The following is a 23,309-nucleotide window of genomic DNA, read 5'->3' on the forward strand; positions in this document are numbered from 1 at the left end:
TCATTTTGGAGCAGTTTTTCAATAAAAATTTTTCCTACTCGGTATAACTAGGAATCACTTGAGATGAACATTTCTGAAAATGGGAAACGATGTTCTTTTCAAGGATATAAAAATTAATTTGGGGCTCTTAATTACTGCGAAGAAATAGCCCGATCTATTTCGTGCAAATCGCAACGCCGCCGTGTAAACAACCGAATCCAGTTATTCTTTTATTATCGAAGCCATAATTTCTTCAAAATCTTACCGCTATGAGCTGTGCTTTATCAGAAACTCAATATGTTACCCTTACCTTCTGAAACCAGTGATTAAGGAGTGATGTTTCCATTATTTTTGTTTCAAATCGCCATGTTCACTTGAAAAGTGTTTACAACGTCCGGCTTGACCATTTACAATACTCGGAGCTGTTCATAAATCATCGCAAACCATCGCAACTCTTGACTTATTCCTGCTTCCATACAACTCCATTATATACAAAAGTCTTTTTAGCACGATAAACCAAGATGCCTTGATAACTTACAGTTTCAGTTAAGAAACGTTTGGCTCCCCAAACGGCACAACGATGTTCACCAACGAAGTCGTGTGTCATCACTCATGTTTGTCACGCAATCACGCTAAACGTGCACAGGACACCCAGACAGGCATTCGTCTGCAGACATCGCTGTACCGAGTGCAGGGCCAACTAATATTTATTTCTTAGTCAGTGTTATGTTTTAAACAAAAACCTGCACAAATTCACTTAAAAAACGCTGTAGATCTCTTTTGAGTGTTTTGAATCAGTGCCATTCTGAAAAACTACTTTTTGACGTTTTCGTAAATTTAGTCACCCCTTGGTACTGACTATACATGCTTTGTTATCGACTCTATTTCCACGACTACGCGCTTGCAAAGATTCTATTTATCAATAGGCACTTTAAGCATGACGTTTAACGGCAAACGGCAAACGCAAGCTTGCCTTTCATTTTGTTACCTATTTATGGAATTCTTAAAAAAAATCCTGCACAAAAAATAAAATAAAATAAATCAAACCTACTTAATTCCGTGTACACACGCCTAGAGACAGAGGACAGAAATTGAATTTTTGACGTTCGCGGGAAAAACAAACGTCATGCGTAACCTCTCAAATGACGAGCTTCCCAGTTAACTAAAACAACTGGAAGTTAATTGTCTAGTGCTCCGTGATTATATACATCACCTACGTGTCCCTAGTGGATCGATAAGGTCTACCATGACCTTCAGTGGCAGGCAGACAGGTTCCACGGTGAGGCGTTATTTTCTAATGACACTGGAAAAATTCTACCGACTATGTAAACAGAACAACAGACTAACAATTTCGTGCTTTATCTAAGCACTTTGAACGTTAAACTTCACTAAAAACGTAAATCTTCGAGTCACAAAGTCGGCCGCTTGTATCAGGCCGCGAGACATTACGTGTTATTTGATATCGCCTGACTGTAGGTCATTACAATTACATTTTTTAAAGCTTTGGACTTACACAATCTCTGTTTTTTGTTTTTGTTGTTGTTGTTTTTTTTTTAAATTTTCCTTACGAAAGCGTGCTCATCAATTTAAACCTTTCGATTTTGTACCTTGATTGCTACGATGATAATGGCCATCGCTAGAAACTTGACAGTTTTCTCAACTCGAACTCGGAAAAAGTTGTTTCCCGTCCCTTAATCAAACAATTAATCGGCCATTCTTTGAGATCCCGAATTCTCGACAAGACAGAGGCGGCGTACCCTCGGAGATTCAAGAAATCAGGAAGTTCCTCCATACCAGCTAACTGAATGGGTTTTATAAAGCAAAAAAAGAAAGAAAGAAAGAAAGAAAGAAAGAAAGAAAGAAAGGAAAAGAATACAGTGTCATATACTTTAGGTGTTTTCCTGGTCAATGAAACCAATATTTAAGCTACATGTAGTTCGTCACTGCTGACAGGTACAGCTAAAACAAAGGGCTTCGATCTTGCTCACGTAAGGCTGCTTACGATGAACGGAGATATCGAGATACCGAAATATTGGAAGGCAACGTGAATATCGATGCCCGTGCTAAAATGAAATCGACTTCCGATTCAACATCATTCACGCCCACAGCCTGTTTGTGCGCTGAGATGTCTTTCTCACACAAACGCAGAGGGACTATAAGAGAAGCTTTTCCTGCAACTCGACTTCGCTTATCTTGGGAGCAGCATCACCCAACTAATCTTTGAAAGGAGCAATTGATTTCCATTTGGTACGCTCACTTCTTAAAAAAATCGGCGGCAAAACGAAAACACCATTTTAGTTTGCTTTGGAAAATTTATGGCGCGACGCTTATTATATGGTTAGAAACTGTGCCTAATCTAATTTATTTTTTTAGCGCTGAGTGTTTTAGAAAGCTACTCCCAATGTAATTTTTCCATTCCTACACCTGTCTACCCTGCAAGCCGTCACAATTTACAAAATAGGATGACACATTTTTTTACGTCGTTAAAAATTAATGCAGTGAAATTTCCTCTATGCTGTAGTAACATATACCTAATTCATTTAGCAGTCTAGGGTGACGCATGAGTGGTATCGCGCTTAAAAAATGCAAACAACGGTAATTTTAAATTCTGGAATTAAAACTTTTTCCCGGAAATAAAAAATAGGGGATAAGAAGGAAAGAAAATAAGAGCGTATTGGTAACCGAGCCTCCTTTCGAGTGACATGTTATTGCGTGACACCATCGCAAAAAACGAACGTCAATGATTCATTTCATCTGTCAGGATGCTCTGGCTCGTTCTATGAAAAACAAACTTCCATTCTTATTGTGAAAGGAAGACATGTAAAATGTGAGTGTTCCAAGCTGAAATATGGTTATAACTGTCCAGCAATGCGACGTTTCCGGCAGGAACCTTCGTGAGATGTTTTCACTGTGATTTGGTATACACCGCCTGTGGTGCTGTACTATCGAAGCTGTTGTCAAGTCTCTTTATAACAAGATTGAGGCAAGGAACCAATCTTAGAAAGGTGTTTTTCGCCAGGCGAGCCTAAGAAATCCAGTTTACAATCTAGTATAGGTCAAAGCGATAAGATTTTGTTGGAATTATGGCTTCGATAATAAAAAGCCTAATTGGATTATCTGCGGTTGTTTACATGGCGGCATTGCGATTTGCACGAAATAGACCGGACTACTTCTTCGCAGTAATTGAGAGCCCCAAATTAATTTTTATATCCATGGAAAGAACATTCTTTCCACTTTGTAAAAATGCTCATCTCAAGTGATTCCGAGTTATACCAGGTAGGAAACATTTTTATTGAAAAACTGCTCCAAAATGTAATTTTTAATCAATCAAATTTTGGCTATTTTCAAATATTCGCCAATAATTCATAGTTATGTCAACAAGCCCGTTATTAGATTCAAATCATTTTTCAATACCTCGTATACAAATAGGTAAAATTCAGAAAGACTTGCTTTCTTTTGCACTTTTGAGGAATAAAGGTTTTGTTGCCCTACTCGTCGACTTCATTTCGGTCATTTTATGGCGGTTGGGGCTCGATACAGTGTTTGGTGATTTTCTAGAAAATAAAAACAGCTCTGAACAAAAAAATTATACCACTTTTATAGACTTACCCTAAGGTATCTCTGAGCGAAATATGAGGATAGTGATTTTTCCGATCATGTGCCACTTCCCACGCGGTGATAAAAAAAATTCGCTCTTAAATACTAAAAAAAAATTAGGTCATGGAATGTTCTTTTAAACAAAGGGTTTTGCGCGAATGGAATCAGTCTGTATGTTGAGACTAGGATTGCGCTGCTTGATGAAAAGCATCTCAAAGATAAGACAGTCAAATTTTCCTTGGCAATTTTTTAGAATGCGGAATTGGCTTTCTTTGGGGAGGTTTGTATCCCCACGGGCTGTCGAAAAGTCAGTGGTTTATCGATCGCAAAGCTTTTATGTTCAACAATACGTTGATGAATGTGTCGAGCTGTAAAGCCGACATAATCTGAATCACACAGATCTCATGTAAAAAAATAAATAGTAATTCTCTTTTTTCGACTCGCCACAAGTCAAAAATGATTTTTGGCCAGACCACCCCTGTGAACAGCGATCGAAAGCGTAAATTTCAAAGATTTTGTCCAGCGCGCAGTGACTGCAACAATGCAGCTCACGGAATTCTATGTTGCTACAAGTTACGAGATGTACTCAGTTAGTTCACAGACAAAATATGGAAACTTCAGCTGAAATATTTTTTATACCAGCGTGATCTGAGGAGATCCTTCTCTTCGACATTAATTTGCATATTAAAAATTCACTTCTTTGTACGAAAGAATTCTCAAAATTCAGGCGTTAATGGGGCTGAAAAAGCATATCAGTGCATAGTTTATACACCAATGAGGTCAAGGATTGTCTCAAACCCGCGGTTATAGCTTCCATCTACCAACTTCTTAAAACAACACAAATCCATGTGTTTGTTCAATTGCGCTCGTGTCAAGGTCAGTTGCATGATTCTGAAAATTGACCAAGATCTCCTTTTGACCGTTCAAACTTCGTTCGTTTATCTTTTACGTTGAGGATTTTAGGTTTTCATAGCAACTAAATGGAGAATAGATGCCGAGTTGTCCTAGAACGTTGCGTAAACGAGATCGGTCGTAACGCTCGCGCTTGTGTGACTTACAAAGTAGACAACGGTGATCAGAAGGCGCCTTCTCGATAATTTACGTTGAAATACAGGTCATGAATTACGCACAGTGTGGAGAAGATCAAAATTGAAGAATAAAATTTGGCACTCTGGTCATAACAGACATGTCACGTTTCTTAAAAGGACACAAAAACAAGTTAAAATAGGTTACAGTGTTTATAATTACAAAACAACACGCATACACTGAAACAATTCTTGCAGTTTCTCCCGAGATTTAGTACACAGAACCCGATGACCTTGCCCTCCTTTCTGCAAATTTGTGCCCGTCATTAATGATGTTATGCTCTTATAGACCACAACGGTTTTTGAGCGACAAACTCGACATTTCCCTGCGACCATCAAAATCAACTGGACAAACCCAGCTTGATGTATTGCGTGACGTGATTGTGCAAATTTTTCTCTTTGTCTTACAACCTGTTTCGCGGGCTCTTCAAGTTGAAACCAAAATTTAGTTAATATATCGAATTAGAATCGAAAGTTATTAATAATAGACTGAAAAATTTTACATTTTAATGAGAATTTTATTTTTTAAAATGTTTATTTTATTCATGGGAAGCAAAGATTGGAGTTGCTTTGGGTATTTCAGCCCTGATCTGGAGAAAATTTAACAGTTGTTGGTATGTTCTAAACATCAGAACACCTGAGAAGTGTGATAAAAGTATTCTGTAGCAAAAAGAGGAATGTGAGGCAGTGAAAGGAGACTGAGTTTTCAACGCTATTCGTCGTAAAAGCTGCCACCAGCTTGTTATTGAACTCACTAAAATTTACCTGGTAGACATTAACTTTCTTTCGTCGCGAAACTCGTGAATTTTACAACTTTGAAACGACGTATGATGAATCCTGAAACTGGAGTTTGAGTCCATTGGAAAACTATGTTAGTTTTGAGTCATGAGTCATGAGCAGATCAAGCGCTGACGAAATTTGACAATTTTGAAACTTTAAGCGGATGCAAAAATCGAGACAAAAATTCGTCATGACACAATTTGTCCTTTCATTTTGTACAGTGAATTCTGGTTTTGTCTGCTGGTGCGGATAGCCCAGATAGGCACTTACGAATCAATTTTTTAGTTAAATAATTGCATTCACGATAAATTAAATTTGGAGAACTCGGAAAAAATCCGAGCCCCAGATGGGATTTGAACCCACGACCCTCCGTGATCTAGTCGGATGCTCTAACCACTGAGCTACTGGAGACTCTATGGTGAGCAAGGGTCAATTTATGGGTCTTGACTGGAACCGCATCACGCGGTTACACAGCCAAGTAATTAGTGCGAACTCACTAACAGCATCGCGCTGTCACATTAAAGCATAACAAGATACGAACTCACTAACAGCATCGCGCTGTCACATTAAGGCATATCAAGATGCAACCAACCAACCTCCAAAGTGAGTAAATTAAAGTTGAAATAAGAAATAAATGATAAATTAAATTTGGAGAACTCGGAAAAAATCCGAGCCCCAGATGGGATTTGAACCCACGACCCTCCGTGATCTAGTCGGAGTCCAGTCAAGACCCATAAATTGACCCTTGCTCACCATAGAGTCTCCAGTAGCTCAGTGGTTAGAGCATCCGACTAGATCACGGAGGGTCGTGGGTTCAAATCCCATCTGGGGCTCGGATTTTTTCCGAGTTCTCCAAATTTAATTTATCATTTATTTCTTATTTCAACTTTAATTTAATTGCATTCACTCCCGAGAAATTGCAAATATGTTACCCATGTGATCCGCCTACAACTTTAATTCCGAAAACTTCGAAAACATCTCCAGTCAGTATTGCTTTCTTTCACTGCCTCATATTTTCCCTTGGGCTGTGGCTTTTAACAAGTACTTTCACCGCATTTCCAATGTTTCTTAAAGTGTTCGGATGTTAAGAACATACCAACAACTTTTATATTTTTTTCCATATCGTGGTCAAAATGACCGGAACGAAACAAAAATAACTTGTAATCGAGGATTTCGCTGGATAGGTGGTAGTACTTCAAATGACTCGATACGTCGTCCCGGTGTCCTAGCGGATTTGGACCCCCTGCGCGGATTTGGACCCCCCAACAAAACTGAGTGAAAACATCATCCTTAACGTTTTTAATAGAGAAGTATGCTTTTAATTCAAAACATGCGTATTGCCAATGCATACGAACTGGCAGCCGGAAATGACCCATCGGATGTTTCTTTTGACCCAGGGAAAATGGGCAAGCATTTAGTTTAATGTTTGGAGAAAGGTCGTTTTTGAACCTTTTCCGTGATAGTCGAACACCGCTAGATTCAATAAGAGACAAACCTGTGACACTAATTTCTTTTGTTATTGTTCAATACCCGAGTGTTGGGACGACATGGCACAGAGCGAGTCGTGCGAGGAAATGGTTTCACATGAGCTGCGAGGTATTTAAGACTGCCCCGGAGGGCGAGAGGTTCTGCATTGTCTGTAGACCGCCAGACTCTAGACGTCTTCGTAACTGTTAAGGTGTTATTTTGGATCCCTCAACGGTTACTAATCGTTAAAATTAGAGAATAAGATTGAGTTCGATGTAATAGTCTCCACTTTTGTTAAAACGTAGACATTAAAGTTGATTTGCATCTGAAATAAGCTGAGTGTTCTTATAGTTCAGAATAGAACATTTTTACTTATCATAGGCTTTACGAACGACTTGTAGTAGGAGTAATTACTTCGTTCTTGTTCAGACTGACTGTTTAAGGTTATTTAAATAGAAAATCAGACTGAGTTATTTTTGTGACGGGACGCAATAGTCTCCACTATTGTTATGACGTTTCGTATCAATATTGATTCTCATTAGAAGAAGCAAAGATTTACTGTAACAACTTCAGTAGTTCGAATGCAGTAGTTCGTTCGCATCTAATTCTTGCGTATACCGTACGACTCGCAATAATAAATGCGGCAGAATTGGAACGAAATGGCTGTTTTTCTCTACCTTTTTTGAGGAATGTTGTGTTGTGATTGAAAAGAAGATCGACAAAAAGCTTGCAACTAGAATTAGTTATCAAACATGATACAAACGATGCTTAAAAGGAAAGTTTGGTAGGGGGTCCAAATCTGCGAAGGGGGGTCCATATCCGGGGGGTCGAAAATCCGCGGGGGGTTCAAATCCGCTGTGATACCGGCATTCCAGGAAAGAAATCGGGGCTGAAATACCCAAAGCCACTCCAATCTTTGCTTTCCATGAATCAAGTAAATTCTCATTAAAATGTAAAATTTTTCATTCTATTTTAATAACTTTTGATACTAATTCGTTATATCAACTAATTTTGGTTTCAATTTGTAGAACCCGCGAAACTGGCCATATGGCAAGGGGAAAAATTTGCACAGCACGTCACGCAGTATATCAAGCCGGGTTTGTCCAGTTGAATTTGATCGCAGGGAAATGACGAGTTTGTCGCTCAAAACCGTTGTGGTCGATAAGAGCATAACATAATTAATGATGGAAACAAATTTTCAAAAAGGAGAGCTAGTTCATCGGGTTCCGTGTATTAAATATCGGGAGAAACTGCAAGAATTGTTTCAGAGTGTATGCGTGTTGTTTTGTAACTATAAACACTGTAACCTATTCAACTTGTTTTTGTGTCCTTTTAAGCAACGCGATATGTCTGTTATGACCAGAGTGCCAAATTTTATTCTTTAATTTTGACCTTCTCCACACTGTAAGTAATTCGTGACCTGTATTTCAACGTAAATTATCGAGAAAGCGCCTTCTGATCACCGTTGTCTACTTTGTAAGTCACACAAGCGCGCGAGCGTTACGACCGATCACGTTTACGCAACGTTCTAGGACAACTCGGCATCTATTCCCCATTCAGTTTCTATGAAAACCTAAAATTCTCAACGTAAAAGAGAAACGAACGAAGTTTGAACGGTCAAAAGGAGATCTTGGTCAATTTTCAGAATCATGCAACTGACCTTGACACGAGCGCAATTGAACAAACACATGGATTTGCGTTGTTTTAAGAAGTTGGTGGATAGAAGCTATAACCGCGGGTTTGAGACAATCCTTGACCTCATTGGTGTATAAACTATGCACTGATATGCTTTTTCAGCCCCATCAACGCCTGAATTTTGAGAATTCTTTCGTACAAAGTAGCGAATTTTTAATATGCAAATTAAGGTCGAAGAGAAGGGTCTCCTCAGATCACGCTGGTATGAAAAAAATTTCAGCTGAAGTTTCCATATTTTGTCTGTGAACTAACTGAGTACATCTTGTAACTTGTAGCAAGATAGAATTCCGTGAGCTATATTGTTGCAGTCGCTGCTTTTGCAGCAAAGAAGGGAGTGACTGAAGTTTTTAAGACAATCCATGATTTTCTGCATCGGCCACGTTCGAAACCTATAATGCAATTGTGACTCATGATTAGCATATGTTTTATTTGAAATTGATCCAAATTGGCATTTTTTCAAACTTTGAAATTTTGCTTTCAATTATTGCACAGTTTTAAACATCCGCTCTCGGCTAGAACAATAGAGTTACGCGACCACCTCAGGGAGGGAGAGTTCCCGATTAGGCCATCATACAATCCTTGCCTTGCGTACTTATCCGTCTGGAGCCTTTGTTCTAACAAACTGAGAAGGATATTCGGGCCAAGCCTTTATCAGCTAAAGATGGCGGTGGTAATCCTTATTCTAACCACTTTTCTTTGGATGAGCTGTGAGTATACAACAAAAGTTAAAATTACTATTGTTTGACTTCAAGTTTAAAGAGCTAGTCAGTATAAACTCTATCATGGTGTTTATAATGTTTTTCATGCTTTATAGCACACGCCACTATGGTATCGCATTGAATTTATGTAAATAAACATCAACTTAGGACATAAATCGGCCAAAACAGTTAATTGCGTCCGATAGCCGCAACCTCATACAAATTAGGGACCTTAAGCAAACCACGACGGCGACGGCAACGAGGACATGGAAAAACAAAAGATCTAATTGTATGAACCATAGCGCAGCACGTGAGTTTTAAAACTTTGTACATTTCTTAGCCGTCCTCTGTAAAACAACAACGTGAAATCACCACAATTTGCGTCGCCTGCCACGAGACCACGACGGAAATTATTTTAATTTCCGTCTGGAGCTCAACGTTTCTTTTATACGTTATGCTGAAGTTGAGGTGTGGCGCCATATGAGACCGTGAACAAATGCAGCCATTTTTGAAATTCTGATTGAAGGCAAAAATTCATTTTTTAATCGAAGTCTTCCTTGGCGTTGCCGTCCTCACTGCTTAAGGCCCCTAATATTCCAGTGACTCCAGTGTCCATGAACGTTCTTTTTCTACTTTTTTTGTTTGTTTGTTTTTTCAATCTATTTTTGCTCGCTGATGTTGCCTACGGCTTCCTCGCTGCTTTGGACTCTAACAGAGGCAAATTTCTCAATTCTCTCCTTTTAAGTTGTGTTCCGAATGTCGAACATCATTTTGCTCTACTGGTTGGAATAAAACTAGTGGCTTCCAACGAGCGATTGGCTAGAAAAATATAGGATAATTTCCCTAGTGAAAAAAATCAAAACATTTCCCTAAAACTGCATTTTTTCTCGTTGAGAACGAAATATCGTCTTAATTGAATGTTAACTATGTGTATTAGAGTTCAGCTCGGTCTTGAGTGACTCGATGACATTGCTTCGTGAATTTTCGGGCAAAGAAAAAAGAGGATCGCAAGAAATTGATGAAAAAGAAGAGTTTGAACTGGGTGCGAGATAAAAAAAATAATTCAAAACCACCATTGGTCTGCCGCTCAGCATCTATATGTTAAATCAATGGCCACGTTTCCTAATTTGCAGATCAATTTTAAAAAAAAAGACAAAAACAAACAAACAAACAAACAAACTGGTAATCAGATTTTATGGAAACAGAAAAGGTTTGATACAAACAAAGTGCAACTCCCCAAATATTTTTATTCGGAAATTGATGAAACCTGGCTTTACGTCGACCCTTGAAATTCCGTTTTCGGTTATGACGAAAGATTTGAGCTTCCGTCTTTGGGTTATGGCAATATCGTTATCCGTCGTTGCCTCTTTGACCGCCAAAACCGCCTTTCCAACTTGCTTACTTCAGTCAATCATCCCGTGGGGCCCGTAACACGCAGCTCCTTTGCGATTTGTCCTCTGCACCCTTTGTTGATGAGAGTTGTTGTCCTTTTCATACTAAGCATTTTCGATCTCCTGTCAGTATCTGTAGATCGTTTATGAAAAAATTGAATGAAATGCCATTCTTTGACTAGAGATTTTAGAACTCGCCAGCACTTACTCTATCAAAATAAAATTATTTTTTGAAAACACAAGCCAGATGAACATTGGAGAGATGAACAGGCAAGAACTTATAATCGACAGCCGCACAGGGACAAATCAAATTTCGACCACACATTTGGTATTCCGAAGTTCATAAACGCATTTGTCCTCGTTTTTTTCAAGAAAGTTTGATCGTTATTTTTAGCATTATTCCTATACAATAGTTTCGTTTTCGATGGCTTGCGGTCGGTGACTTGAAGGGTAATGAGAACATTCACAATGTTTATGCTTTTAAATTGAACTGCCGAGTGACAGGACTCTCCTTTCAATCCTTTCTCTCGGTCGTAGGACACTCTGTTTCCAGGGTCTAATTCTAGTGGAACTGTTCCCGTTAAAACTGAAAATAACAAGGTTAAGTTAATGTTCTAATCTGTTAGAAAATACCCTCGGGATTGCAAGAACATTGTAACCTTTTAAAAAATAAGCAAGAAAAGACAAAGAGAAATGGTTTCATGAACAATGTTCGTTCAATATACCCACCCGCATAACCAATCATTTTAGTTTTCGATCCCTTTTGATAACAATTCTGGATAGTTGCCTTCATTTAACACGCCAAACTAATTTTGGTTTTCACCCGTGATAAGAAAGCAGATATTGGCCCAATATTCTGCTCTCTTGCGATTATCAATCAGGATGGAGCATATTTAAAGGTAGAACCACAAAGCACTCAGATGTCATCATTCTGAGTTAATGCTTTTAAGTTGACAGAACTTTTACCATCGAGTTCATATTTCCCTCTTTATCCCTGCTTTTTCCCTCAGCTTTTGTTTTTGTTGTTTTTGTTGTTTCGTTTGGCGAAGGGTTCTTCCAAGTGCATGAAAAACTTGATTAATTGGTGTTTTAGGTTGGAATGAAATAAGTGGCTTAGAAATAATCACTGAACCAAATGAAACGACAATTTCCTTCACTGGATCCAACCAAACATTTACTTGGAATTTTAACCTCACTTTGGAGGAGAAATCAAAGCAACCGACAGTCATCTTTGCTCACTGGAGAAAAGAAGGCGAAAGTATTTCAGGTTACCACTGGGTAACAGTTATTCGAGAATCAAATGGAAGCGAATCAGTGAAAAAATATACAGAGGCCTTAATCACAAGGCGTTTACAGTGGGTGGGAGACTTGGCCCGTGGCTTTGTGGCTTTCCAACTTCTGAACGTTCAATTAAAAGATTCTTCCGATTATGGGATCAGGTTCTGCATTGATCGTTGCCGTAATTTAAAAGAAAGTGGGTTTACACTATTCGTTCAGGTAAGAAAAAATTTCTTTTCCAAAAAAATCTGTAACTTTCTAAAAGAGTACTCCACAGTTCGAGAAATGGTCATTTGCGCATTAGATAAACTGGAAGAGAAGAACTTTGTCAGGTAAAACGCGCGAGCTATAATCACTTCTTTTACATTATCAATGATGTCTGTTTCATCAAAAATCTCTTCTCCTTTCAGGTAAGCTTAGGCAGTTTCCATCATTCATTACGCTCAGCTCAATGTAGTCATTAGCTTCTTCGGAAAGAGAAATATCATGCAAATTCAGTCAAATACATTTACATATATGATTATATATGATTTTGTGATCGAAACATAATCGAGGTTAGTATTTACTAATAGAGTGGATAGCTTTGAAGGCACGTCCTTTTTGGCTACTCATACTCCGAATGCCCTTTTTTATCAAAATTTCAACTCCGAAGATTGCTTTTCTAGTGTTCTGATTGGTTCACTCGACTCCGGTTGTCAGCTCATATTCCTAGTCACCATATATGGAAACGCTGTGTCAACTGTTGTAGAGCAGAATAAATGCTCCAAACATCCAAACGTTCAGGATTTCATGAAATTTAATAAAACAATTTTCCCATTCGCGCTTTTTGGATACGAGATTGGCTACAGACAACTCGACGCAATGCGCCTTGTTGGCTATTTATCGTCTCATATCCAGCGCGCGCTCGTGGAAAAATTGCTAATCGAGTGAATCGAGCTGATTGGCTGTTTCGGAAGTGAATAATAAATTTACCTCAGAGTCGGTAAAAGAAGTGAATATTTACCTCACTGCTTCGTGGCTCGGTAAATATCCACCACTTTTCATCTCCTCTATCGTGATTATTGATAACGTTTACCTCCAAGCAACGCGCGCAGGAATTGCAGCAGGAATCGTTGTAGGAATAATCGATTAAGAACTTTTTCTGTGCCATACTGTCTCAATGTTTTAGTACATACTAAAGCAAATACTCACCTCAGTGTCGGTGGCTTGCGATGGATATTTACCGAGCTGCAAAGCGGCAAGGTTAATTTCCACCACTGGCAGTGGTGAATGGTTGTGAAGTATACGAGTTTTCCCAGGTTTGCTTCAATGCTATGTTTTTTAGAGTTTTCACAGGCGGATAGCCACTTTGTGAAGTCTTGTAATTAGACTTAAGAACAACATTTCTGCCCTCACAGGATCCACCTCCATCACCAACGAGACCACCAGGTAATCCCTCTCTTTTCTCCCCTTCCTTAGAATACATAGATAACCGTTAACCGTTAACCGATCGATGTTCAACGCTTATAATTTTTTTTGTTATTAGACAGGCTATCCTGAAAATGTACAACTCCATATGCTCAAATCACGACCGTAAATGTTAGTGATGGAGTCAGTTGATTGACGCGCAGAATGAGTTAGCGAGCCTTTTTGTGAGGAGTTAGCCTGACATAAGTTTAGAAGGGGTTATAGATGTTCCTAATGATAGAAACGGTGCAACCGTGTCTGATGCAGACGCTTGAGGTCATAAACATTCTTTGTCATGCAGAACCTGAAAATATAACCCTCGAGATTAAGGAAGGAGAACCACTGAACATCACTTGCCGTGCCAGAATGAGGACGGAAAGTACATCTGTCATGTGGCTGAAAGACAACCGACTCATCGAGAAAGGACGAAACAGATTCCTCTTCATTCAAAGTATAAATAAATCACAAGCTGGAAGCTATATGTGTGTTTCAATGTCCCAATTCGGAGATCACAGCCCGTCTTTTACTGCTGTTGATGTTCTATGTGAGTATTTTGAAGTGTGCCCAACTCATCGGTTGCTAGTTTAAAGTGAAGCCTCTATTTTCTAACAAGAGAATCCCGCTATCCATCCATAGATTTTCCCATAAAATTAATGCACTTTTGAAACATACCAGGAACTATTTGATGTAAAAATTTCACACTAGGCCATAGAAGAACCGATTAAGCCCGAGGAGTGTTTACCCTTGTGTAAATTTTTGTCCAAACAGTTTTCCTTCTTTCAGATGCACCGAAAATAATCAACCCTAATAAAAAAGTGGCTTTGGAGCTAACAAGAGGAAATTCAACCAGGCTTAAATGTACAGCCGATGCAAATCCTTCCCCGACTTTCACTTGGCACACGCACGATGGAGAGATTACGCAAGGCTTTTCACATACCTCAAACTCAAGTTCCTTGATAGTCACTCCCATAAATGATAGGGACTTTACAAGTTACATATGTTTAGCAAGCAATAAGATAGCGATTGACTCGGTGACGTTCACGTTGCACGAAAAGGGTAAGTGTAATAACAGCCTGGTCACGATATCTATTTTGAGTTAGAGCAGTTACCAAAGCCTTGCAACCCAGGAGACCTCAAAGATCATTATGCGGATAGAAACTCGGTTAGTTACACGAATCCACAAATAACGAGGAACATAGAATGCATGCGCACGGAATTAACGCTTAGAAAGTGGACTGTAATTATTATGACTGAGCCTAGTTGATAATCATGTCTTTTACTGGTCAAAACTATGATAAATCGTGAAATATCCCACAGGTATCAGAAAACACCCAGAGTTACACGAAGAACCTGAAACAAGTGCCTCCAAAAATGTCAATGCAGGTTAGTTCCTCAGGAGAAAAGTTCATGAATATTACTCTCTTGTATTCGGAATTCTTTTGAAAACAGTTACTTAGCTTAAATTCTGCATACTGCGCGCTCAATTTGACCGCCTATATGTGAACATTTTCGCACGAGCTTGAACGTTATTTAGATTATATCGTTGAGCCCTTCAGAAATTATAATTTGGAATTTTCCGTCGTTATATTATGCACGACATAGCAATACATAACATCGTTTTACATCAAGGAGATATGCCTTGTGATGAAAAATTCCAGTTTTTTTCTGGCGGGAAGACGCATTGGATCAACTTTGGGGCCATTTCATAGGGCAGACTGTGCTAACTGAGAGAAAATTCCAAATTTTAGGGAGTAAAGAAATATTTCAGTTTTCTAAGTTTCCTTGGGTTTTGTTAGAACCTGTATTTTCAATGTCCTTAATTGCCGATTAAATTAGATTATGAGTGATTTAGAAGAACTATTCTCTCGAAAACAGATGGCAGAGAGTCACTCACCAAGTACCTGTCTATAACAGCGGGCTTAGCGGTGATCGCGATCTTTGCTCTCTTCATCAAACGATATATGGCTAAGAGATCCAGAGGACAGACAAATCAGCGAACACGTGAGTAAATATCTGGTTAAAAACTAACCTTATAAATGATTTTGACATACATTGTCTTATAGGTTTATACGCTGTTAATTAATGATGCTGTGAGTAACGTGAATTAATTTTGCCATTTCAGGTGAAGAAGCCGATGAGCTCCAAATGTATGTATTTATTAATTCCTGAATGAATTATCACTCCCTATCAAACAGGAGGCAAGAGGTTTTCGCAGAATGAATACTTTTAAAAATAATGACTAACAACATAGACTAAAAAGCAAACCGACCTAATTCTCTTTAGTCGAATGTTTTTCTAGTGCCGTTTGTGTCTAACTCCAGTTATTTTTCCCGTCATCTCTGCCACTCCTCACTCTCCCCCTTCCCCCACCAATATGGCTGAGTATAGCCTAAGCTCTGACGTTATCTATTACCAGGGTGTCCTTGAGATCGCAAGTCACATGCAACGAGTTTTTTCCAAATGGAGCTTGCAACGTATCCTCATCGGGTGACCCTGAATGGGAAATACCGTGAGCAAGGCTGAATGTGGAGAAGGTTATTGGGCGTGGCGCATTTGGCGTGGTGTCACGAGGCTTAGCGTTTGATTTGCCGGGAAAACCAGGATGGACCGTGGTAGCAGTGAAGAGCGTTCAAGGTTACATTTCACCTTATTTTCCACTAAAAAAGACCTTTTGTACACTTGGGAACTAATAAAAAAAGACTCTAATACAAGAAATACATGTACACTTAAAACCATCAAGCTTTGATCCGAGCAATGTCGTAAACATTTGATGAAATGATCAGTGTGGCGCTGGAGAGAAGTTAGATTTTATAGAATTGGTCATTTTAATGTTGATTAAATTCTGATTTAAATGGAATTTTGGTTTGTTGGTATTTACAAAGATGATGCTTCAGAAAAAGAGAAGGCAGACCTGTTGTCAGAGATGTCACTCCTTAAACACCTAGATCCTCATCCTCACGTCATCCGCCTTTACGGTTGTGTTACTACTGAAGGTGAGCTTGAGGTAGTGGCATCTTTGCTGTCAATGTCATCTGTGGAAGTGTTGCCGGGGTGCACGAGTCTTGCTTCATCGTTACGTCGTCCTTGCATGTATATGCGTCAGTTACAGTTTGTAACTAGGTGTGCTGAGATTATGCAATGATCTCAGCACGCCTTGAACTACTGTGTGTAAATTACATAGTGGAAAGGCCTTGTTTCCAAATATTCTTAGATAAGGGGGTCTGCAAAGTTGCTTACAGCTCGCACAGCTGATAAAGAAGCTCCTGAGTCTAACCAAAGTCCTCTGAAGAGTGTTGTAAACGCATAGGAGAAAATTTATTTGGACAAATGGACTATATAATCAACATCATCTTCATAATTAGTTTACTTTGCGACACTTGTTAAAGACTTCTAAAGGAAATCCAGTCAGTCATGAACATGATCAGCTAACTCAAGTGTCTAGTGAATAAATCGAGAAATAGCTGATAACCAGAATATATTGTTAATTGAAGGCCACTTATAGTTAAAGATGAAATTTCTCGTATTTCAGCCCGGCCACTCGTAGTTGTCGAGTATGCACAGTATGGTGACTTGCTTGGGTACCTGAGGAAGAGCCGAGGAGTTCGAGATAACTACTACAGTGATCCCTCGGTAGAGCCCCGCACCAGCCTCACTTCCAAGCAACTACTTCGGTTTGCTTGGCAGATCAGTGATGGAATGGACTACTTGTCGAAGAAAAAGGTTACAAAGTCACCTGTTGTGTTTCTATACGAAAGCAGGAGAGCATTGTTACAACAATTCAAAAATTTAATCTGCGACTAACTCGCTGCTACTTTGCTCACAGGATGTGTTGGAGAAGTTTGTGTGTTCCAAGATTTCATTACCCTCACCAATCTTGCTAACTCTGGGACATTAAGGCCCTTCTGATAAATACGTTATAATTATTACTATTCTAATGTTGATTTTCTTAAGTATCAGGACAGAAGTATAGATATGAATATCTATGTTAACCCAAGTAGTTCGAAAGTCAATTTATAGCTATATTTCGTCACTAGATCATTCATCGCGACTTAGCCGCGAGAAATGTTTTGGTTGGTGACGAAGACGTTTGCAAAATCACAGATTTTGGAATGGCCAGAGATGTTTGGGCAGAGGATATATATGTTCGAACCCACGAGGTAATTCTTCACATCATATTTGGAAATAACTTGTATCTGAGCCGTTTTATTTAAAAGAGTGTACTTGTAAAAAAAAAAGCACAGTTGTTAGAAGTTACTAAACAGCCCACGTGAAATTAACCTGCTCATCATTTTTTCGAAAACCACGCAACTGCAAAGTGTGAACGTTTGCGATAGGGCAATTTAATATAACATAAACGATAACTTTCAGTTTCGAAATACAATATGGAGAGAAAGTGTTTAAACTCACTCATGATTATATTATTGTGATCTTTGGTTTTAGGGCCGTCTTCCAATTAAATGGACGGCTCCCGAGGCTCTATTTGGAAGTGGTGCATATACGACACGGAGTGACGTGTGAGTTTGTTTTGTACATAATCATTCGCCCAAATATCACGAGAACATATTGTGAAATTCCCTGAAATAATCAAAATCATAGCAGCGTGCGTGCAAGTCCTATCAAATTGCTAAAAAGCCACCGTGGTAAAAACTCTTAATTTCGCAATGGCTATGCATCCATAAGATGACATGTTCGGTTTTACTTCGGCTGAAACTTCCCGTTCAGTTTAGCAGCGAAGTTCCAAATTTTCAAGACTTTTTTTCTGTTCTATCCCGATTGAGATAGACCTTAGGAAGCTCAAAATGTTTCAAGCGACGAAATTAGTTTCTGAGTTGACGAAACTTAATTCTTAAACGCGATGGGAATTATGACCGAAAATAAAATTGGGTTTTGTGACTTAAACTGAACCTTTGCGACGTTAGGGACTCTGCATTAGAACGGTAAATATTATTTTGAAGTTTTGATGTGTCCCAAAAGTGTTGTTTAAAAGAAGATTTTGTTTTGAAGGAGTTCAGAATTTTCCACACAAAGCTACGCAATTTTCTGATCCTAAATTCAGGTAAACAACCATTAAAGCAGGAAAATCTTCCACCCGGGTCTCGTAAATGCAAAAAGTTTTGAAAGTTTTTCGTTTCGAATTTTGAACGATTGATATATTTATATGTGTCGATATTTCTTAAAAGTATTTTCCAATAGAATATTTAATTTTTAGAACCGTGCAATTTTAAAATTTTCAAAATTTTCAACACAAACCTATACAATTTTATGGCCGTGAGTTCTGGTAAACAACAATTCAAGCATGCTGAATCTTCTGCGCGATATCGCGCTTGTAAGAATTTCGTTCGTTTTTCGCCTTCTGAGCAGAAAATTTACAATTATTTGAGTAAATATTTCTCGGTCGTTTTTGCCGGGTAATGTATCCATAGTTTTTGGGTAGAACAGCTGACAGTTACCTAGTGGACCTAATACAGTTGTAGTGAGGTCTCTTTTATTTCGAGTGCGATTTGTGTTTGCATACCATTTTATGAAAGAATTGGTTCATGCTTCAGCTTTGCGTATATCGAGTTACGGTTGCACGCGGGAAGTTAGAATTACGCTTCTCTCGTACGCTCCAAACTTCCAGCGTGCATCCAGAACTCGATATACGCACGTTAAGCATGGACCAATTCTTTCATATTTTGCGTTTGAACACATGACGATGGTCTGGATTGTGGGAATCTCAGTTAAGAAGTAAAACGATAAGAGAATCAACCCCTTTTTTTGTTACTGTTTTACATTTTGTGTTATCAAATAATTTTGGTTGACTAGTTTTGGCACGATTCATTGAGATCAACGAAATTATATTCAATGCAATTTTCTCTTAGTTCTCTTTCAAACCGCTTTTATCAGCTTCTGATGTTCAGCTCCGGAAATATACTTTTCCAAGACAAGAATGGACAACCGAAAGGACTTGATATTGTCATTTAACTGACTGGCTAAGCTTCGTTAACCCCCTTACTCCCAAGATCTCATCAGAAATTCCCCTTACTCTTTGTAATTCAATTCTTATGATGTTACTTTGGAGAATCTGGCATTGGATCAAATAAAAATCCCTTTATTGATAATTTTCTTTATTCTCGTGACTTGTCTGCTAGTATTGCGATATTGTAAGGAGAAATTGTGTCTCGATCACTCATGAAAGTTAAAGGGTAAAGCTAAGGCACTGTTCCCAGGTTCAAGCTCTCCATCCTGCTTCTCACTGGATTTCGTCTTTGTTGCCCCCCCTCCAGTTAAATTGGCCTCCTGTCAGTTGGGGCTCTTAAACATTATGGGCCGGTAATTTAAACCAGAGCCGTTCTTTCACAAAATTGCGTTCTAAGCCATCTTCAATTTTTCCGAACTTTTATCTGATTAATGTTTATTTTCAATTTGTTTAAACTGGAAGGCCATAATTTTATCAGTTTTTAACTGATTAGTGTTAACTTCAGCAAACAAAGTGTTTTTATCATTCAAATGAAGCAAAACATTTGAATAGGCTCGCGTTTCTATTATTATATAAATTTAGGTGGAGCTTTGGTGTGGTCATGTACGAGATCTTCACTGTCGGTGAGTTAAAATTTGAGCTTGCTAAATGCATAGATGCAAGCGGCTCTGTGATTTTCAAGTATTTCCTTAGGACGTACTCGTTATGTGAAGTTGTTAGCGATCAGGCAAAAAATAACAGAAGAGATAATAACAGAAAAAAAAAAACAAAAAAAAAAAAGGAATACAGCGATAAGGTCCTGGGATCCCAAAATCGCTCTCAAAGGAAACTCTTTCCTGACATTCCGTATTCAGTAAACAACGCTTGTTTCTGTCATGGGGTTTTCACATACTATTGCCTGTGCATGTCGTCAGTCGAATAACGCTTCTTAAGATTCACTATGATGTTTTAGGTACTCTTTTTCTAATAAGGATTACTTTTTAAATTTTCTGTAAACACTTAATCGGTGGTGACCCGTTTCCAGGGGTGTATATGAGAGATATCCCAGCCATGTTGAAGAACGAGTACAGGATGCCGCGCCCAAAATTTGTCAGTGCAAAACTGTAAGTAATTATTATCGTAAAGTAGACAGTCACTATTTTTAGGCAACAAAAGCAATGATGCTCAAATTTCCTTTGCTTTTTTCTCTAATACACTATAGCCGAGTGCTTATACAGAGATTATTATTTAAGTCAAGAACGAGCCGAGCGAGACACGATCGATCGATACACTTTGACATTTGAAAGCTGGGACAGCGGATAGAAAAGTTGTGACAAACCCTGGTTTAAAAGGGAAATGTTACTCCTTGATTCGAGATTATCGGCAGTTTTGCCATCTAATGTTGTTATGTAGTGAGAGACAACATTGATATTATGTCTAGTTTTAGCATGTTATATGACTACCTTTCCCTGTTTCGTGCTCATTTTTAAGTACCTGTCTATGAAAGCACGTTTAAGGAAGCTCGGCTGATGGGGCCAGAAACCAAAAAGAACCTAAAGTAAATGGAAGTATATACCTGCCTCGCTGTATCTATTATATACCCGCCTTGTGCTGGTTTGTGAATAGTTTGGGGGCTTAAGTCTTATTAAGCCACGCTGTAACAAGATGTAGGCCTATATATTGCACATGTGTACTACACGTTGAAACAAATCCATTAAGGAAAATCTTTACATGAAAAATATGCGGAAGATCGAAAGGACGTCATAAGTTAAGTTAGCTAAGTGTATATTCACAATAAACTCTTATTATTATTATTATTATTATTATTATTATTATTATCATCATCATTATTATTATTTTTCTTTCAAACAGGTTCAAAATCATGATGGAATGCTGGAAGACTGATCCCTTAAAGAGACCAGACTTTGAGTGTCTACGGTCACGAATACACAGCATGACCAGGGATGAAGAACAGGTCAGGACTGAAATATTTGATTAAAGAGCCTTGGTCCATTGATGTGTGAGATATCTCGTCAGATCTGTACGTTTAAATTAAAATCAATTTTCTGCTCTCTCAAAGCCATTATAATTTGACAATATCGTGGCTTCTCATCTAGTTATTTTTCTTGTATTTGTTTTAAATGGTCGCTTTCTATTCTTCTTAGGACTACGTCAACTTGGAAGGGCTGTTGTATGAAAATGTGCAACCAACAAGTTTTACAGAGGAGTGTTCGGCATAGCGATTGAGCTAAATCTAACGAACCTTAACACAGATGTAGTTCCTAGGCAAAGAAAAATATAAACAGGCTAAAAGCCAATGGCAATCAAAGAATAGTAAACACGTTCGATGAGATATTTTTAGTGAGAAGGCCGGGAGTACCGGAACAAAAGAGAAAAGGGAAATGGAGGTAAATTAATACATTTGTACTCTAAAACAATCTGCTATTTCTAGTGAAGTACATAGAAATCTTGCAATAGTATCAGTGGAACAATAAATTTGAACCATGTTTGACAAGACCAGGGTGAAGTGAAGGCAATTTGATGCAGTTGTCTTCCAAAAAAATCTGCCACTTACATGACTCCGCGTGTTAGTTTTCTGAGGACGAGTCAGGGCCAATTTCCGAGTTACACAGCAAGGTGATCTCGATGACCTAGTTTTCTGAACACAAATCAAACTGTGCAACTTAATGGGCTAAGTAAAAATATGGACATGAGAGTAAAATTATTTCGTAGGAGTTCACATTCATCCGTTTTGATGACACAGCTATAGTTTTTTGTCGAAGATCAAAGCCCCAAACTGCAGTTTAACAACGGGAGTCGAACATACTTCTGTAGGAGATAACTCCATTTTTTATAAGTCAACATATTAAAAGGCAAAATTTACCACTTATCACTGCACTGTGTCACTTATCGAGTTCGTATCGAATTCAAACACTCTCTCCCTTTCGCCAGACCGCACTTGGCTTTGTGATGATGTCATTCGTTTTTGACGCTGCTAGTATTCGTCAGAGATTAAACAATTCATACCCTCTTGGTATCCTCCGTAAGTCCCATGAAATTACGCATTTAAGTCTATATTATATCTCCTTTGTCGAACGCAAAAAGAAGACGGAAAAATTGATGTCGTTTGCACCTTTGGTTTAAGGTGCAGACACGTGAGTGGTAATAGTTCAAAATCTACTTAAGCTTCAGGTGTCCTACCATTAGTCGAAAAAATACAACACATTGAAGTAATCGAGTTTCCCATCACTTTTCCCTACATTTTAACGTCGCCTTGAAAACGGAGTGACTACTCGGAAACGTCGCTTTTGTCTAAACCAGTACTTGAACTGGAGCTGCAACTACGATATGGGTTCCCGCGTCTCAAGAGTCGAATTCCTGAGATTAAGCTCTGGACGTGAACATCGTTCACTAAATTTTCTTGGTCAGGGAGTGAGGAAGGATTCCATTGGTGACCAGTAATTACCATTTAAAGTCATTGACTCGAGAAGTGAAGATATTAATAGAAATGGGGAAAAACTGTACATTTATATATTATTTAACGAATAAATGCCTATATCTACAGGATATTTATGCGTGAAGTATCTGTAGAAAAACCTAGAAGCTGCGTAAATGTACTCCTCACTACCTACATATTGCAAGTAAATTTTTAATCCAGCGAATGCGTTTGTAATCAGCATTTAAGAGCCATAACTCAACGTTTCAAGTTAAGAGAGGGATCACCGAATTTTTTATTAAAACATCATTTAAAATGGCGCGGCAACTTAATTGAAAACAAGAGGCAAACAAAGGAAAGACTGTAATTGATTCAAATATGACAAATTTTAATGATTAGTTGTTAGGAAAGGCAGTCATCTTTGATCACACGATACTGCAGTGAGCTTTTTCGTTTCCAGTAGCTAGCGAATTATGAAATTTAGTACGGTACACACTAAATCACCATGGAAACGAAGCA

The 23,309-nt window shown here is 38.5% G+C and overlaps 1 protein-coding gene and 2 non-coding genes across 3 annotated transcripts; 2 read left to right on the top strand and 1 right to left on the bottom strand.

Annotated features, from left to right (window-relative positions):
• Positions 1–5,779: 5,779 nt before the first annotated feature.
• Positions 5,780–5,853, bottom strand: Trnas-aga (transfer RNA serine (anticodon AGA)). Its single transcript has one exon. It is a non-coding gene; the product is annotated as a tRNA-Ser (tRNA).
• Positions 5,854–6,200: 347 nt separating this feature from the next.
• Trnas-aga (transfer RNA serine (anticodon AGA)) lies at positions 6,201–6,274 on the top strand. The gene has a single exon. It is a non-coding gene; the product is annotated as a tRNA-Ser (tRNA).
• A 2,800-nt stretch (positions 6,275–9,074) lies between these two features.
• Positions 9,075–21,871, top strand: LOC113679430 (fibroblast growth factor receptor 3). The gene is given in 16 exon segments (XM_089209925.1): positions 9,075–9,310; positions 11,786–12,189; positions 13,368–13,398; positions 13,718–13,960; positions 14,200–14,472; positions 14,734–14,799; positions 15,292–15,421; positions 15,833–16,050; positions 16,299–16,409; positions 16,946–17,136; positions 17,451–17,573; positions 17,857–17,930; positions 19,958–19,995; positions 20,379–20,478; positions 21,227–21,329; positions 21,520–21,871. Coding segments are annotated over 16 exon segments (2,226 nt in total). The 5' UTR covers positions 9,075–9,264; the 3' UTR covers positions 21,595–21,871.
• The last annotated feature ends 1,438 nt before the right edge of the window (positions 21,872–23,309 follow it).

Source organism: Pocillopora damicornis, chromosome 6 (genome assembly GCF_964200805.1).
Source record: "Pocillopora damicornis chromosome 6, jaPocDami1.2, whole genome shotgun sequence".
Lineage (NCBI taxonomy): Eukaryota > Metazoa > Cnidaria > Anthozoa > Scleractinia > Pocilloporidae > Pocillopora > Pocillopora damicornis.